The 18,900-nt window shown below is 49.1% G+C and overlaps 1 protein-coding gene across 1 annotated transcript in view; it reads left to right on the top strand.

Moving 5' to 3' along the window:
- PCNT (pericentrin) overlaps window positions 1-18,900 on the top strand; it is a 179,207-nt gene that overhangs the window by 124,855 nt on the left and 35,452 nt on the right. The window contains 6 exon segments of the mRNA XM_037829956.1: window positions 10,886-11,059; window positions 12,384-12,557; window positions 13,296-13,491; window positions 14,744-14,966; window positions 16,323-16,473; window positions 17,348-18,031. Coding sequence (XP_037685884.1) covers window positions 10,886-11,059; window positions 12,384-12,557; window positions 13,296-13,491; window positions 14,744-14,966; window positions 16,323-16,473; window positions 17,348-18,031 — 1,602 coding nt within the window.

Below are 18,900 nucleotides of genomic sequence, written 5' to 3' on the forward strand. Positions count from 1 at the left end.
TAGGGTTTTCAGAAATACTGTTGGTTGGGGCTTGGCATACTGTGACAATTTGTAATATCTGGCTGAAGCTTGCGTAAGAGTAAACTCAAGAATGACCTCTCAGCTCTATTTGAAATCTCTTAGCCACTGAAACCTCATTTTGTTTAATTTCTTTCCCCGCTTTTGGTCAAGAAGGTATTGTCAGTCCCATGGTGCCAGGGCAAGACTCATCCCAGGCAGTCATGTCCCACATGGGGGAGTGGGTAGTGAGTTTATTTGCAGAGTTTGACTTTGAGAGAGAGAGGCCACAACTGAGCAACAAAAGAGTCTCTCTGGGGCTAACTCTTAGGCATAATTATAAGCAGGCTTAGCTTTGCCATAACAAGATCTCACTCTTCTCATTCTCTAACCCTAGGCTCCATGTATTTAGGATGTTTACATGGTCTGACCATACAGGTTGTTAGATAGTGTGCTACAGAAAATATATATTTTGGACAAAATAAATATCTTTTGGTCTCTCACAGAACTTGAAGGTTTACAATACAGACAGTATCATCCTTTATCCTGTATTCTGCTTTACCTTAGTCCTAACCCTGCCAGCATCATTCATATCTCTGATTCAAGTCTCATCTCTTTTTCAGCTTAATAGTTGCTGTGTGGAGTAATGCTGACTTTCAGAGCTTCAGGATTCTAACTCTGAGTCTTAGGTGTTGCACAGGTACCCAAAGATCTAGGGAATACCAGATTATACACATAGAGCCCAACATCTCAGAATTTAGAAATAACAGTTTCAACTCAGGAATAAATGTGACTGCTTTAAGAGCTTACAATCCAGGCCCAAATTTTCTTATAAGCATTTTCTAAATGAAACCATAGAATAGTTGTCCTTTTGTCTCTGGCTTATTTTAGTCAACGTAATATTTTCTAGGTTCGTTCATCTCATTGCATGCCTCGTGACTTCAGTCCCTTCTGTAGCTAAACCATATTCCATCATATGCATACACCACAGTTTGCCCTTCTGCTCATCAGTCGATGGAGGCTTTGGCCACCTCCATCCAATGGTAACCGAGAATAATGCCACCATAGACATAGGTGCACAAATGTCTCATCGTGTCCCTGCTTTCAGTTCTTCCAAGTATATTCCTGGTAATGGGCTTGCAGGATCAGATGGTGACCCTAAACTTGGCCTCTTGTGGAACCACCACACTGCCCTCCAGAGGGGCTGCACCATTCTGCTTCCCCACCAAAAGTGAATAGGTATATCCCTCTCTCCACATCTTCTCCAGCACTTGTATCTTTCTGTTTGTTTATTTGTTTATTCATTCATTTATTTCTTGAATCTGCAGATTTTATTGAGATATATTCACATTCCATATATTCTGTCCCTAGTATACAATCATTGTCTCACAGTATCCTCATTCTCAATTTGAGACAATTTTCATTACTCCAAAGAGAAAAATAACAGACACTTACACACAAACCCAAGACACTCCATATCTCTTATCCCCTCCAATTATTTACCCCAAGTATTGGTGTGGTACTAATAAGGTATTCCTGTTAAATATATCCCATAGCATGTAATAGGTAATTTTACCTCATATACCACTCTATTAACTCTTTGCACATGTGTCATATATTTGTAGTAGTTCATACATGACCTTATTTATATTTGTAGTATTAATTGGTGAGATACATGACTGTAAACAACCCCTTTCAATCAAATTCACCTTCAATACATGACTATTACTTATAATCCCAATCATGAACTACCATCATCCCTATCCCTTCCTGAACATGTAAGTTCAACCAGATTAACAATTCTGTACATCTTAGGTAAACCACTCCCTCTTCTCTAACTTCTATCGCTAGGTCCCTTATATTCTACGTTTTAGGACTCGGAATTTATATTTTCCAGGTGGTTCATATTAGTGAAATCATACAATATCTATCCTTTTGTGTCTGGCTTATTTCATTCAGCATTGTGTCCTCAAGGTCCGTCCATGTTGTTGCATGTTTCAGGACCTCATTCCTTCTTACTGCTGTGTAATATTCCATTGTATATATATATACTACATTTTGTTTATCCTTTCATCTGTTGATGGACATTTGGATTGTTTCCATCTTTTAGCAATTCTGAATAATGCTGCTAAGAAAAACAGTGTGCAAATCTCTGTTTTGTATACCGAGTAGTGCAATTGCCAGGTTGTAGGGCAACTCTGTATTTAGTTTGCTGAGTAACTGGCAAACTCTTCCACAGTGTCTGTACCATTTTACATTCCCACCATCAGTGAATAAGAGTTCCAGTTTCTCCACATCCTCTCCAACATTTGTAGTTTCCTAGCGGCCAATCTTATAGGTGTGAGATGATATCTCATTGTGGTTTTGATTTGCATTTCCCTAATAGCTAATGAAGATGAACATCTTTTCATGTGCTTTTTAGCCAGTTGTATTTCCTCTTTGGGAAAATGTCTATTCATATCCTTTTGCCTATTTTATAATTGGGTTGTTTGTGCTTTTGTTGTTGAGTTGTAGGATTTCTTTGTATATACTGGATATCAAACCCTTACCCGATACATAGTTTCCAAATATTCTCTCCCATTGAGTTGGTTGCCTCTTCACCTTTTTAACAAGGTCCTTTGAAGCACAGATGTGTTCGGTCTTCAGGAGTTCCCATTTATCTAGTTTTTTCCTTTTGTTGCTTGTGCTTTGGGTGTAAGGTCTAAGAAGCTACCTCCTATCAATAGGTCTTGAGGATGTTTCCCTATATTTTCTTACAGGAGTTTTATGGTAGTAACTCTTACATTGAGGTCTTTGATCCACTTTGAGTTAATTTTTGTATAGGGTGTGAAGTAGGGGTCCTCTTCCGTTCTTTTGGATATGGATATCCAGTTCTCCCAGCCCCATTTGTTGAAGAGACTGTTCTGTCTCTGTTCAGTTGATTTGTGGGCCTTGTCAAAAATCAACTGAACATAGATCTGAGGGTCTATTTCTGAACTCTCAGTTCGATACCTTTGATCAATATGTCTGTCTTTGTGCCAGTATCATGCTGTTTTGACCACTGTGGCTTTACAATAAGCTTTAAATTCAGAAAGTGTAAGTCCTCCCACTTCATTCTTCTTTTTAAGATGTTTTTGGCAATTTGAGGCCCCTTTCCCTTCCAAATAAATTTGGTAACTGGCTTTTCCAAGTCTGCAAAGTAGGTTGTTGGAACTTTGATTGGATCTGTAGATCAATTTGGATAGAATTGACATCTTGATGACATTTAGCCTTCCTATCCATGAACACGGAATGTCTTTCCACCTATTTAGGTCTTCTTTGATTTCTTCAAGCAATGTTTTGTAGTTGCAGTGTACAAGTCCTTTACATCCTTGGTTAAGTTTATTCCTAGGTACTTGTTTCTTTTAGTTGCTATTGTGAATGGAATTTTTTTTGTAATTACCTCCTCAGGTCATTACTAATGTGTTAGAAACTACCGATTTTGTGCATTAATCTTGTATCCCACCACTTTGCTGAATTTGTTAATTAGCCCAAGTAGCTTTGTCGTAGATTTCTTGGAATTTTTCAAATATGGGATCATGTCATCTGAAAATAATGAGAGTTTTGCATCTTCTTTTCCAATTTGGATCCCTTTTGTTTCTTTGTCTTGCCAGATTGCTCTGGCTAGAACTTCTAGTACAATGTTGAATAATTGTGGTGACAGTGGGCATCCTTGTCTCGTTCCTGATCTTAAGGGGAAGGCTTACAGTCTCTCACCATTGAGTACAATGATGGCTGTGGGTTTTTTATATATGCCCTTTGTAATATTCAGGAAGTTTCCTTCTATTCCTACGTTTTGAAGTGTTTTTATCAGAAAAGAATGCTGAATTTTGTCAAATGCCTTTTCAGCGACAGTTGAGATGATCACGTGGTTTTTCCCATTTGATTTTTTTTTTTTAATTGTGATTGTTCACATACCATACAATTATCCAAAGATACAAAGTGTACAATCAGTTGCCCCCGGTACCATCATACAGCTGTGCATCCATCTCCACAATTAATTTTTGTTCAATTTTTAGAACATTTTCATTACTCCAGAAAAGAAATAAAGACAAGAAGAAGAAAAAAAAAAAGAAAGAAAGATAAAAAAAAAAGGAAACTCAAATCCTCCCATATCCCTAACCAACCTCCCTCCATTGTTGACTTGTAGTATTGGTATGGTACATTTGTTACTGTTTATGAAAGAACGTTGAAATACTATCTGTAGTATATAGTTTGCAATAGGTATATATTTTTTGCCTATATGTTCCTTTATTAATAACTTCTAGTTGAAGTGTCATACATTTGTTTGGGTTCCTGAAAGAGATTTCTATTATTTGTACAGTTAATCTTGGACATTGCCCACCACAAGGTTTACTGTTTTATACATTCCCATCTTTTAACCTCCAACTTTCCTTCTGGTGACAAAAATCACTCTGAGCTTCCGCTTTCCACCACATTCATACACCATTCAGCACTGTTAGTTATTCTCACAACGTGCTACCATCACCTCTTTTCATTTCCAAATATTAAAGTTCATCCTAGTTGAATGTTCTGCTCATACTAAGCAACTGCTCCCCATTCTTTAGCCTTGTTCTATATCTTGGTAACTTATATTTCATGTCTGTGAGTTTACACATTATAATTAGTTCTTATGGGTGAGACCCTGCAATATTTGTCCTTATGTGTCTGGATTATTTCACTCAGTATACTGCCCTCAAGGTTTCATGATCAACCCATTTTTTTTTTAAGATGGTTTTTTCACACACCATACAGTCCATCCTAAGTAAACAGTTGATGGTTCCCTGTATAATCATGTATTTATGTGTTAACCATCCTCACCACTATCTATATAAGGACATCTGCATTTCTTCCACAAAGCAGGAGGAAGAGTCAAAGAAGGTAGAGAGGCAAAAGAAAAAGAAAGAAGAAAGAGAAAAAAACAAACAAAAAACCTCCCATTTGATTTTTAATGTATTGTATTAAATTGATTGATTTGCTTATGTTGAACCACCCTTTCATGGCTGGAATGAACCCCACTTGGCTGTGGTGTAGAATTCTTTTAATGTCACATTGGATTTGATTTGCCAGTATTTTGTTGAGAATTTTTGCGTCTATATTCATTAGGGAGATTGGCCTGTAGTTTTCCTTTCTTGTAGCGTCTTTATCAGGTTTTGGTATCAGAGTGATATTGGCTTCCCCAACCTGCAGCCAGCCCGGGATGCCCTGCTTTACATTGACCCCTACATCCAGGCCAGCATGTACCCATGGGCCTCGGGTGTGGAAGGAGCTCCTGGTGCTGCAGTGTGGCGCTCTGCCTTGTCCCCTCCTCGCTGGGAATAGTGGGAATATAGGCAGTGGGACCCAGAATGTCTCTCTTGACGACCAAGTTTCAGATCAGCTCAGCTCTGCCCTGCTCTGCCTCCCCTCTCCTCCCGAGGGGAGGGTCCCCAGTCTCCTTGAAAACCAGGTGCCCGCGTGGCCTGCCTCAGGGTTGGGAGGTAGGCACTGGGCACCACAGCAAGTCTCTGTGTGGGGGTCCGACAGGTCTGCTGGCTCCTGGGCTTCCACGTGGGTGCTCCCGGCTGCTCCTGGCTGCCCCAGGCTGCAGGGCTGAGAGGTGATTCCCCAGCTGGCTGGGGAGATGGGAATGCAGGAGACCTCAGCTCCTCACCCACTGCTCCCGCCCAGAGGTGGTCACGATTAAATCCTTTCAGTCGTATCTTCTCTGCCTTTTCATCCAGATCCTCCCTAGATAATGCCGAAGTGTCTCTCTGGCCGCTCGTACCCTTGAACCGCTGCCCTGGTCATTTTCTGCCTTTTCTCTTGTTCCTGGGGGAAGAAGTTAGCTCTGCCTCTCCTCTTCTGCCGTCTTCCCAGAAGTCTCCCATAGGTTTTCTTTTTCCCAACTTGGCAAATCATTTTGACAGAATTATTGGCATAAACTTGGCTGAATGAGTAATTGAAAGTGGAGTAATTGGTTTGTCCAAACTGCTTTTTATTTTTCTTTGCATTCCCAACATATTTATAGGACAGAAAACGTTTGAACCAAAGAGACGTTTCTGTTACGATTAAAGATCCAAACAATCTGATATTAGCAGAAATCCTGATTTTTTAAGGAATAAATTTAGTTGTTAATGAGTTTTCCACACTTACGCTTTGATGACTAATGATTTAGTAATTAAAAAAGAAAAAGAAACCAGGAAAGGCTTTCCCTGGAGCCGTTTGAGAAAGGAGCTGAAAGCGCAGGGAGGGGTTGGGGGCTCATTGTTGGGGTTCACTGGCCTTTGCTCCTGCATCAGGGGAGTTACTCCGAGTGCTGCGCCGTGTGCTCAGCGGGCAGTTCTCTGCTCGTTTCAGCCAGAACCTCCAACTTTAATGTTTCCTAAGTTTTAATTGAGAACAAGAAAAAGGTATTTTCTGATGGTTTCAAATGCCGTCTTTTCTTTTACTGTTCCTAATCCAGAATATATTTCTAGAATAGAGTGCGGTCGCAGTTGATTCGTCTGGGGGAGGGTGGCGGCCGGTTGCTAAATCCTAGGCTCCCAGGATTGCTCCAAGGGTACCGGCGGCGGGGGCTCTTTCCCGGAGGCGAGGGCAAGGCGGGGGACTTGGCCAGGTCCCCGGCGGGAGGCGTGCAAGGTGTGGAGGGCGGCGATAAGGACAAAAACACTCTTCATCCAGTAGGAGTATGCGCCAAAGAGATTTATTCAGGGGTGATTACAGGTTATATAGGCTGGTAAGAAGGGCAGGGCTGGAAAGGAGGTGAAGCAGCCTTAAATGGCAATACAGAAGGGAGAGGGGCTAGGATTGGTTCTGAGAGGACGCAGGAGCCGTTGCAACGGGCGGGGGTTGTTCTGGCCACGGTGCATGCGCGCTGGCGGTGGCAGGAGTGGCCTTGGCACCAGGGAGTGAGTGGGCAAGATAAGGAAGTGGGGAAAGGGCAGTTGGGAGAAAGGCGGTTTCCTCCGGCAAGCCTCCCCTGCCAGTGGCATTTTGGGTGAGGAAAAGGGAGCTGCCTTGACCTCGCTCCTCAGGCTCGGGGGGGCTGCAGAGGGCACTTACGCCCGTACCTACTACCCTCCCCAGGGGGTGATCAGGTCCCCTGGCCCAGGCCTGGTAAGTCGAGGCACAAGCTCAGTCCCCGCAATAGAGGGTATCCTCAGATTGTGCCATGCCACCTACAGTGAAGAATGACAGGTTTAAAAATAGTTGTTTGCTCCTGTTTGAACGCTGGCCCCGCCTTGCATATCACTTTCAGAGGAGCACGGTAATGAACTTGCTTCTTAAAATGGAGCCCCCCCCGAGGCTGGCACCAGGCTCCAGGGAGGGCGTCCACTGTGTGTCACGTGGCCGTGCTCCCGTGGGCTCCCTGGCTGGACCTGCTTCCCCACCCCACACACACCCAGGTCGCCGAGCAGGAAGGGCCGTGGGGGCCGAGCCACACTGCCCCTGGTGTCGGGAGTGGACGGATGCAGCGTGAGCGGCCACATTGCGAAATGTGCGTCTGCTGAGACAGGCGAAGCTGACATCCCAGAAGCCACATGCAGAGGGGTGGCACCGCGGACACGTGAAGGTGGTCAGCCTGATCCCAAACAGAACTCCGCAGTCCTGAGAGCCGCAATTCCCAGACTCGCGCAGTTGGGCCTGTTGTTTTCGTGGTAGCCTTGGCCTGAGAGAAGGACACGGGTTTCAGAGGTTAACTTCCAAGATCTTGGAATTGGATTCCTTGCTGGCTGTTCCTTTCTGATTTTTGTACAGTCCTCAGTCTTTCTCTTGGCAACTGCAGAAAACCCAGCTCTGCAAAACAGGGCGTCAAGGGAAGGAAAGCCGTGTTCTGAGGGTGAAGGCTGCGACAGATGGCCTCTGCTCTTAGCAAGTTTTCTATTTCTATGTTTTTTAGAATAGCCTTTTCCCTCTTTATAAAATTTAGAAAAGATTATAAAGATTTTAAAGAAATTTTTAGAAAGGTCCTCAGTCCTGGCCACAGTGGATGTCTCCTGCCCTTCGTTTTTTGCCGTCTTCCCTCTGGCATGTGAGTGCGACGGCGGAGACTCACGCAGAGAAGGAGGGCGTAGCGGTGTCCCCCAGGACCCCCGGCTGACCGCGGAGCCTCCTGGCTGGTCGTGAAGGCGGCCAGCTTGTCATGGCCGCTGGGGCTGGGACTTGGGTCACGATGTCAGCCTCAATTGAGGAACAGAAGCGTGGCTCAGAGGCAGTCCTTACTCACAGGGACCTCACTGTGGATGCCTTTCACGATTTTACTGTTGCTATTTGTTTCATAAAGCTTCATCACACACCATACAGTCCGTCCAAAGTGTGCAGAGGCTCTTGGTGTATCGCAGAGTTGTGCATTCATCACCGCAGTCAATTTGAAAACATGCTCATTGCTCAAACAAAAAAATCCCATACTCCTTATGTCCTGCTATCATTGGGACTTAGTGTTGGTCTGGTAACTTTGTTACAGTTGATGCAGGAATATTACAGTGTTACTGTTCGCTGTAATCCATAGTCTTCATTAACTGTATTCCCCCATATACCACCCTATCATCAACACCTTATAAAAGTGACATACATTTGTTCTAATTTGTGAAAGAACCTTCTTGTATTTGTACCATTAACCCCAGTCTTTGTCCCTAACAGGGTTCACTGTGTTACACAGTCCCATGTTTTATCCTCTTGCTTTCCTTCTAGTGACATACACTACCCGAACTTCCTCTTTTCACCACAGTCACACCCATTATTCAGTGCTGTTAGTCACCCTTACAGTAATGTGCTACCATCCCTTCTATCCATTTCCAAACCTTTACAATCATCTTTATTAAAAATCCTGCACATATTAAGCAACTGCTTTCCATTCTCTAGCCTCATTCTGTAACCTTCTAACCTGTATTCTAGATTCTAACTCTGTGAGTTTACTTACTGTAATTATTTTATTTTAGAGACCGTGCAATATTTGTCCTTTTGTGTCTGACTTGTTTCGTGTAACACAGTGTCCTCAAGATTCATCCATGTTGTCGCTTCAGGACTTCATTCCTTCTTACTGCTGAATAATATTCCATTGTGTATATATATTTCATGTGTATATATATGTATGTGTATATATATGTGTGTGTATATATATATATCTCACATTTTATTTATCCATTCATCTGTTGATGGACTCTTGGGCTATTTCCATCTTTTGACAACCATGAATAATGCTGCTTATGAACATCAGTATGTAAATGTCTGTTCACATCCCTGCTTTCAGTTCTTCAGGGTATATACCCAGTAGCGGGACTGCCTGATCATATGGCAGTTCTGTACACAGCTTCTGGAGGAACCTCTAAACCATGTTCCACAGCAGCTGCACCCTTTATCGTTCCCACTGGCAGTAAGTGCTCCTATTTCTCCACATCCTCTCCAGCACTTGTAGTTTTTCAGTTTCTTCCTTCCTTTCTTCTCCCCTCCCCTCCCCTCCCCTCCTCTCCCTCTTTTTTTTTCTTTCTTTTGATACTGGCCATTCTTGTAGGTGTGAAATATTTTGTTGTGGTTTGATTTGCATTTCCCTCATACCTAGTGAAGTTGAGCATCTTTTCATGTGCTTTTTAGCCATTTGTATTTCCTCTTTGGAAAAGTGTCTCTTCAGGTCTTTCCCCCATTTTAATAATTGGGTTGTTTGTCTTTTATTGTTGAGTTGTAGAATTTCTTTACATATTCTGGTTTTCAAACCTTTATCGGATATGTGGTTTCCGAACGTCCTCTCCCGGAGAGTTGGCCGCCTTTTCAGTTTCTTGACAAGTCCTTTGAAGCACAGAATATTCGATTTTGAAAAGTTCCCATGTACGTATCTATTTCTTTTTTCTTTGCTTGAGTCTAATTATTTTAAAAGTAAACATGATATGCAGTTAATATTATTTTCTGTCATATCCTTAAATTCATAGAAAAACATTTTAAATTACTAAATTATAGTCCATCATGTGTTCTTCATTGCTTATGTTCCCACTTTCCTGTTTCTGGCCGTTTATTTATTCCCCTTCCATCTGTCAGTCTCTGAAGGATGTGTCCCCTGGTGTGACTGCTTGCACACATGGTAATGGGGGCCAGTTACATTTGAAAAAGTGCGTCAGGCCTGGTGCCAGCCTCTGGGTGAGGACAGCTTGTGAGTCAGTCTTCTCGTCTCCTGGCAGCCTCTGTGGATAGGGAGCCAAGAGGTTGGCATGTCTGCCCTGGTTTTTATTGCTTTCTGGCTCTAAAACTTGGTGGTGTAAAATAGCCATGTTATTCTTGCAGATTTTGTGGGCCAGGTTGTCAGGCAGGGCATGGCCAGGTACAGCCTGTCTCTGTTTCCCCTTGTCCGGGCCTCCGTGGGGGGATGTGGAGGCCGGCCTCGGGCCTCTGTGAGTGGGTGCTCCCTGCGGGCTCCTTGGGCTTCCTGCTCTCTGCTGGCCGAAGGTCTCCGTGCCCCGCCCAGGCTTGGCGTCACAGATCCCTGCTGTGCCGTGAGCCGAGCAGGTGGGATAGGGTCACGGTGGGGCTGTCTTCAGATCGTCACATGCAGAATCTGGAGATTCTGAGGGAGAAAAGTTTTAAAAGCTGATGATGAGAACAGCACACCACTGCAGACCACCATCTGAGATGAAGCACATATAAAGGTTGTGTGCTCGTGCGTGTGTGCACACTTGCACACCTGAATGCATATAAGCAGTTGCCAGGCCCCGAGTGCCGAAGGGTAGCTCGCCTGCTGCTCAGCTGCTGCATCCCCGTTGCCCAGAGGGGCATGTGTCCGGGGGACCCTCAGTGCACATTCCCTAGAGGACGGACGGGACTGCGGCCGGCCGAAGGGCTTCAGCACTGCGGGGCCACAGACACCATGCGTTCCTCTCTCTGAAGTACTTTTCTTGTGCAGGCTTTGCTGAAGATGGTGTGTGACGAGAGCCACCAGATCCTGGCCCTGTCCGAGTTCCGTGGCGCCCCCAGCGCTCTGAGCTACGGCAAGCCAAGCACCCTACTGGAACATGTCCCTGGCGATCAGCAAGGTCTTCTGGGACATCTGGCCCCAGCCACTCAGAAAGGAGAGAAGGTACGGAGACGCTCTACTATAAAAATACAGTGTGGTCCTTGCCCAGCTTGAAGTGACTCTTTGGCAGATCAGTGAAACATGCAGATGTACTGGAGCCTCACATCCTGCTTTTCCAAAGAGGTTTAAGGAGGTTACGGTGAGGGCTATGTCTCCAGAGCCGCTGTGCAGGAGCCCCCAGAGGGACAGCGGGCAAATCTAGCAGAGCTGTGAGTGGGTGGGGACATAAGGTGATGGATGCTGACGAACACACAGTGCAGCACCGATCTCACAGGTGCAGCGACTTCCACAACAAACCTGACAGCAGGTGATTCATGGGCAGTTTCTTACGAGCTGAGGGGACCTTTTGGTTTTCACCTCTTACTTCCTGTTAACCTTTCCCAAAGGGCAGACATGCCATACCTTCCCTGCAGGTGCCACATCCACCCGAGCACCAGCCCCCACCCCAGGCCTCTGGTGCCGAGCTCAGGCCTCACAGCCTGCCCCCTTCTGACCCTGTCCTCCCGCACCTCCGACCAGCTGTACCTGGGACACAGCTGCACATCTGGCCCCTCTCGCTCCTGCGTCCCTGAGAGCTTGTCTGCTCTGGCCTCTGGAGGTTCCTGGTTCACTGAATGGGTGCTGTGAGGAGAGAAGGCTTTAGCCCCTCCCATGCATGCCCCCTTCACGTTCCCGGCCACCGGGAGGCTGTCCTGCCCCTGCCCCACCTATGCGCTCCTCCTGGGTTGGCTGGCTGCCCCCCTTCTCCGTCTGAGTCTTAATCCCGCCCTGTCCTGGCTGCTCCACTGTCCAGCCCTCACATTTCCTGTCCGCTGAGTGTCAGGTCCTTCCCCGACAGTGTGGGTCTGGCCGTGCCTGGAACATGCCAGGACACACATGCTTGGCAATTGCACATGGGAAGGACAGTGGAAGGAGTCCACTGGGGCATCCAGGCCGACCGGGCTTCTCAGCATCACGGCAGGCACCGAGAGGGGCGGGCGGCATGTGGGACCCCCCTCTGCCCTGGGGGCCGCACTGGGCAGCAGGTCCCCTCCTCGCCCTTCCTCGCCCCCTCCTCGCCCATCCTCGCCCATCCTCGCAGTGCCCCAGGACCACATACTGCCTTGGTGCTTCTCTGAACTTTTGGCTTTACATGCAAAAGAAGGAAAAGAAGTTTGTCAACACGTTGCTCAGTCCTGTTTCCTGTTTTCTTTCTCATGTCCTTCTTTGTCTCCGTGGCTCTTAATGACTCTGAGGTCTTGTGTCGTCTTTTCTTTCATAAGGATTCCCATTTTAATCTGCAAAATACACTTGTAAGAGCATGGACATTCTTGGTTTGATCTTTTAGGAACCTGCTGACCTGTGTCTGGACTGGAGAGGAGAATTCCTGCAGGCCGTCCACAAGGTGTTCCAGAAAGAAGGGACTGTGCTGAAGGGGGAGCTGCAGTCTGCTCTGCACGGGCTGGAGCCTGGGGGCCACAGGTCACTGCCGGAGCAGCTGGAGGAGGCCATCCAAGAGCAGGTGAGCCAAGGCAGAGCCTGCCCGGGGGACAGGGCCACGCAGACTCTGGCTTACGTGTTTTTACCTTTGCCTTGGCATGTGCCAGGGACTGACCGAGCAAGCCGAGCTCACTCCCAGACAGAGGCTGCGTCTCTGTGGCTGAGCGAAGTGGACTGGAGCTTCGGGGCGTTGTGTCCCCTACAGCCGCATTCCAGGGTGGAGAAGATAGTCTCAGCTCCTCGGGAGCTTTAGTCACAGGGTTCTCGAGCATCATGACCATGAATGGTGCTTTAGAAACCCTCAGTCTCCACCACGTCTCTTATAAATGAGGACCCTGATTTTTATAAATGGTTTGCACAGGGTCCCACGGCTGGTCAGGGTGAGATGGTGTGGGAGGATGTGCGGCTGCACTGTAGACATGCTCTTGCACACACCGTGCTCTCACACCGCTCCGCAGGGGTCGGGCTCTCAGCCGGTGAAGCTGTGTGTACAATGTCGGGCTCGTGCCGGCAGCACTGGAGGGACGTGTCTGCCAAGGGCGGCACGGCCTGGGCACCTCAGCACTGCACTCTGGTCGACCCTGGGGCATGGGGGGTGCCCAGCGGGGGCTCTTGCTCCTTCGGGCCAGGTCCGACTTTCCCCTCTTCTCACTCCACTGGGAGGGGCTGGCCGCTGGGGCTCCATGTGGGGAGTGTGGCCCTTGGCTGGGGCCATGCACGTGGCCACGGAGCCTGCTGTTTCCCTCTGCCCGGTCGCCAGGGAGAGTTACAGGAGAAGTCCTTGGAGCACCTCCGCCTGTCCGATCGGAGCAGCTTGCTGTCCGAGATCCAGGCCCTGCGTGCCCAGCTGCGGATGACACACCTGCAGAATCAGGAGAAGCTGCAGCAGCTTTGCACAGCGCTCACCAGCGCGGAGGCCCACGGCAGCCGGCAGGAACACCAGTTGCGCAGGCAAGGTGTGTCGGAGCCCGTGCACGGGGCGGCAGAGCCGTGCACACCAGGCTCTCCACGGAAGCTACTCCCGTCCATCCCCTGCACGTGAGCCGCTGGCCTAGGGCCACACATCAGGCCTGGGCCTGACTTGGCTGCTGAACCCGCTGTCCGGAGGCAAACAGGAAGTGGGATACTGTCAGTAGAGTAATGAGTGTAATTGCTCGGGAGCCCCACGGGCTGTGTGTGTTGCTGTTTCTCAGTTACAGAACTGGGGGTGAGACTGAGCCAGGAGCTGCGGCAGAGGGAGTGCCGAGGAGTGAGGCCCTGCCCCGGGGCTGTCTTCTGGGAGGCTCCTTGGAGCGCTGTCGGGGTTACCACATTCAAGTTAGATTCTTTGGGGCTTTCTGTGTAGACAGTCCCGTCATCTGTGAACAAACAGCGTTTTACTTTTCCTTTCCCACCGGGAGGCCCCTGCTTTCTCCTTGCCTCTGCCTGGCTCGGACTGTGCGACACTGGTGTGAGCACGCCTTGTCTGCGCCAGCTCTCGGGGACCCTTGTCTTGCTGTCCAGTCGATGTCAGCTGTGGGCTGCTCGTGGACAGCCTTCAGCTGCCTGGGGAAGTTCCCCCTCTTCTTACTCTCAGTTGAGGAGTGGGTGGGGCTGGACCTTTCTCACCAAGCAGCCTTGCGTTTTGGGCATATACCTGTCACCATGGTGTGTGGGCCTTTTTGTTTAGTTCTGGAGTTGATGTGCTCTTGGGTTGAGAATTTGTGCCCTGTGCTCCCCGACGAACCTGCACTGGTCTTGCTTGTGGTGTCTTTGTCTGACGTTGGTGTCAGAGCCGTCTGCCTTGCACAGGCCTTGGGGTAGGTCTCCCACTCTGCTGTTCTCCTGTGGAATTTGTTTGGAATCGGGGTTGTTTCTTCCTGAAGCGATGGTAGAACCCCCCAGGGCCACTGGAACTCTCCCTGGGGAAGACATTCCACATATAAGTGGTGGGTGGAGTGGCCGAGGAGGCAGACCCCTTCTCCAGGGAGGCCCATGTGCCCAGCAGAGCCCCCTAGCTGCGGCGCTGCCTACGGCTGTGGGCCCCCTGGCATCTGCAAGTCTCGGAAGGTGGGGTCTGCAGGAGGTTTGATTGCTGCTGGGTGGGGGGGAAGGAAAATACCCCCATCTCTCATGATTGCATTGATTCCTCCCCCAAAAACATCCCCACACTCCTTCTGGCTTGTTCTTTATTTGCTCAATGGCTCACGTCATTTAACCTTTTCACAGTTGAATTACTGGCCTATAAGGTGGAGCAGGAAAAGTGTATAGCCAGCGATTTACAGAAGACGCTGAACGAGGAGCAAGAGAAAGCCACTGCTGTTCGAAAGCTTCTTGTGGTAGAGCAAAATGTGGTCAAAGACCTCAGGTCGGAGCTCAGCGAGTGTAAACAAGAAAATGAGAGGCTGTTCAAGTCCCTGGATGATGTACAAAAGGAGGCCCTCCAGCTGAGGTAAGGCATATGTCCAAATGCCACCAAGTGTGCTTTCCCTTCCGGACCCTCCCCTCAGGCTTTCACCAGATACTTAATTGACTGACAAATGGGATTTGTGTCGTTCTTGCCACATTTTCCTTGACATTTAAGCAAAATAGAACATCTGTGGTGTGCTGTGCTATAACAGCCCTTAGAAAACACCGCTCTGGAAGGTCGGGGTGAGACGTACATGCCGACCAGAGCGGAGAGACTGCGGGGGGGTGTCTGCAGGAGGGCGGAGTGTGGAGCCTGGGGAGCAGGGTCTGTCAGAGGTGAGGGTGCCTGGGCCTGGGACCCACTGACCCAGCCCCCAGTGTGTCCCTGCCGAGCTGCTGCCCGGCGTGCTCGCTGCGGTCGTGTTTGCCGCCAGTAGGGGTGCAGCGAGGGGACCGTGCACACGCACCGGGGAGCAGCCTTCAGATTACCAGGAAGCGTGCAGGGATAGGGATGGATGATTTAGAAAGCAAGCTGCAAAATAATACGTACACTGGGATGCCATTTGTTTAAAAATAATAAAATCAGAACTTTTGCCCATGGTCACATGGGTCTGTTAATCCAAAGAACAGGTCTAGGAGCGTGCGTGTTGGAGTCCTCACAGGATGGGGAGCACAGGGTGGGGAGCTGGGCGGGGCAGGCTCCAGCTCCTGGTGAGTTTCACAGAGGCGCACGAACGTGGGGTCCCAAGAGGAGGCAGTGGGGAGGCTCCAGCCTGGAAAACAGGTCCATCTTGGTGCTGTGGCCATGGGCCTGACAGGGAGGCCTCCCCAGCAGGGGTGGGAGAGGGGCCATTGAGCTTTTCCCAGCAGAAGCAGGGTAGTGGGGTCAGTAGGACATGCTGGGGTGGTCAGGGAGCCAGGATGTCTCCTGGTCCCCTAGATGAGGTCCCTATCTGGGAGGAGAGGCGGTGAGCTCAGTGGGGACAGTCAGCTCTCTTAGGAACGGCCAAAACCAGCCACAGGCTAGACTGGGCAGGCAGCTTGGTCATCACTGTAGCCCCACCCCCCCAGCTTTCCCAGGGGACTCCATGTGCCCCTGCCCCTCAGTGGCCTTTGTGTCATCGAGAGCCCCCAGGGCCAAAGCAGTGTGTTCCCTGTGGTCTTGGAGCCTGGAGTGGGCTTGCTGTCTTCCTGCATGGGGCAGCCATTTGCCCCCCTGCCCCCCGCTGGGATCTCATTGTGTCCTCTCCTCTGTCCCCCTGCCCCTGCCACCGATGCTTGCAGACTCTCCAGGCCACTGGGCTGGGAGCCCCTGTGTGGCCCTGGATGGGGTCTGCGTGCACCACACAGAGCCCTCTGTGACATGGCACACGCCGCCATCTGGCGGCCTCCCTCCCAGGTCCCTGTTGGACAATCAGGAGAAGGACCTGAGAGCCGCACTGCAGGAGCTGGAGAGCGAGCGTGGGAAGGAGCGGGCCCTGCAGAGCCGGCTGGAGGAGGAGCAGCTGCAGCACCAGCAGAGGGAGGGCCAGAGCACCAAGACCCTGGAGGTACGGGCAGGCCCGAGGGACCTGGCCACTGCTGGCCACTGGTGAGGATGCTGACCCTGAGTTGCAGGGCAGCTGTACAGTTGCATCCCAGCCTCAGGCAGCCGGAGCTGGGACACAGCTCTCCTCTCTCCCGCCTTTCTCTCGCCCTAGTGGGATCTGCCCAGTGGCAGGTGTTTGAGACAGCAAGGCAGGGCTGCATTTTCGAGTAAAATAATATCTTGTAAGGGGAGATGTCAGGTGCTGCAGGGTTGTGAGGTAGACAGCTGCAGCGGCTGATTGCCTCTCCTTGTGCAGGTCCCACGTGCAGCTCCCATGTGCAGCTCCACGTGCATCCTTGCCATCTTTTCTCTGGTTCTGGAAGCGGACAGCATCCTCCAAGCTGGGTACCCCAGAGCATGCGCTCTCACTGTAGCCTTAGAACTCTCGACACACAATCTAGACAAGTGAGGCGAGAGCATTTTTCAGTGATACAGAGCACATTGTTGAATTGATGCTCTGTTTGGATCTGTGGTTATGGTGCAATCGTAGTGTAAAGTTCTGTCGATTATGGTGAGGCTGTCTGTCCAACACCAATGCGTCTTGGTTCCTAACAAGCAGGTTGTGTGTGTCTGTGTGTCCTGGGGAGAAGGGGCACCTCTAAGTCCAGGACACTTGTGTGCATTTAGTCAGTGCTGCTTTCACAAAAGTACTCACCATACAGTGAGAATGGTAAACTAAAAAAATTCTTGTACCTACTTTTTTTGATTCATGGGTAAATGTCAAGAAGCACAATTGCTGAGTTGAAGGAGATAAACGGAAATTTTGGCAGGAATCCTATTTAGATATTTTTCTTCTTCATTTAACTTTTCCTGTTTGCTTTTTTTCCCTGATATAGGAGTTAAGACTATCTTTGGAGAAGCAATATGCCCACAGGAATCAATTGTGTGTTGCATTAAAACATGAGCAGACAGTGAAGGAGAATCTTCAGAAAGAGCTGCAGATCGAGTACTCACGCTGCGAGGCCTTGTTGGCGCAGGAGCGGGGCAAGCTCTCGGAGCTGCAGAAGAGCCTGGAGGCTGAGAAGAGCCACTCCCTGGAGCTGGCCGAGGCCCTGCAGCACGAGCGCCTCCTGACAGAGCAGCTGAGCCGCAAAGTGCCGGAGCTGTGTGCTCACCAGGGAACGCAGCGGCATCACTCTGCACTGCGCAGGCTGAAGGAAGAGAAGGCCCGTGTCGTGGAACTGCAGGCAATGCTTGAAAAAGTCCAGCAACAAGCTCTGCGCTCGAAGCAGCAGCTGGAGGCAGAGGTCCAAATGCGCTGTGAGGAAATCAGAAAAGAGAAGGAGGTAAGTGCCAAACTGAAGTTGAGAGTGGAGGCCCTGCAGACCCAAAAACAAGAGCTGAGAGATTGTTTGGAGAAAGAGAGGGAGCGACCAGCTCGAGCACAGGCAGAATTAGAGCAGATATGGTCAAGACTGAGAGAGCAAGAAGGACCCAAGGAGCCGAGGAACGTGGCACTGAGGCGGAGCCGTGCAGACGCCGAGAAGCGGACCCGGTGGCAGCAAGACAGGGAGAGACTGGTGAGAACCCCGCGTCGGAGGACACAGCCTCCTCGCCGTGCGACCCTCAGTGCCAGGGCTCTATGCAGTTGCAGGGTAGGGCTGTCAAAGCGAGGGCTCGTTCCCGGGCACTAGGGCCCATTCCATGGTCGGTCGGTCTGTCTGTGTGTCTGCCTGTATGCTAGGCACACACTGTCTTGATTACATAGGTTTGTGGTAAGTTTTGGTGTCAGGAAGGGTGAGTACTCCAAATTTGTTCTTTTCCAAGGTTGTTTTGGCTGTTCAGAGTCCCCTGAGTTTTCATAAGAATTCTAGGATCTGCTTGTTAGCTTCTAAAAGAAGCCAGTGGGGTTTTTAAAAGTTATTTATTTTTAATTGTGTATAACATAACAATATATGCATAATATAATTATTTTAACCATTTGAGTGGAGAATTCTTTGAAATTAAGTGCGTTGAGAATATGTGTAACTTTCATAACTCTCTATTTTCGGACTGTTTTCATCATCCCAGACTGAAACTCATCCTCATTTACAATACTTGCCACCCCCCCCCTCCCCGCACTCCTGGTAACCACGATGAATTTGCCTATTCTGAGTATTCCATATAAGAGAAATCATTCAATATCTGTCCTTTTGGGTCTGGCCTGTTTGACTTGACGTGATGTCTTCAAGGTTCATCCATGTTGCATGTAGCAGAACTTCACTTCTTTTTACGGCTGGACCGCATTTGATTGTCCGTTTGTCCTTTGGTGGACACTTGGGTTCCTTCGTCTTTTGGCCATTGTGCAGGCTGCTGCTGTGGACGTCAGTGTGCAGGTGCCCGTCCAAGTCCCTGCTTTAGCTCTTGGGGGCTATGCATAGGGTCCCACGTGCTGAGTCGTGTGGTCATT

This window comes from Choloepus didactylus, chromosome 1, assembly GCF_015220235.1.
Source record: "Choloepus didactylus isolate mChoDid1 chromosome 1, mChoDid1.pri, whole genome shotgun sequence".
In the NCBI taxonomy this organism is placed as follows: Eukaryota; Metazoa; Chordata; class Mammalia; order Pilosa; family Megalonychidae; genus Choloepus; species Choloepus didactylus.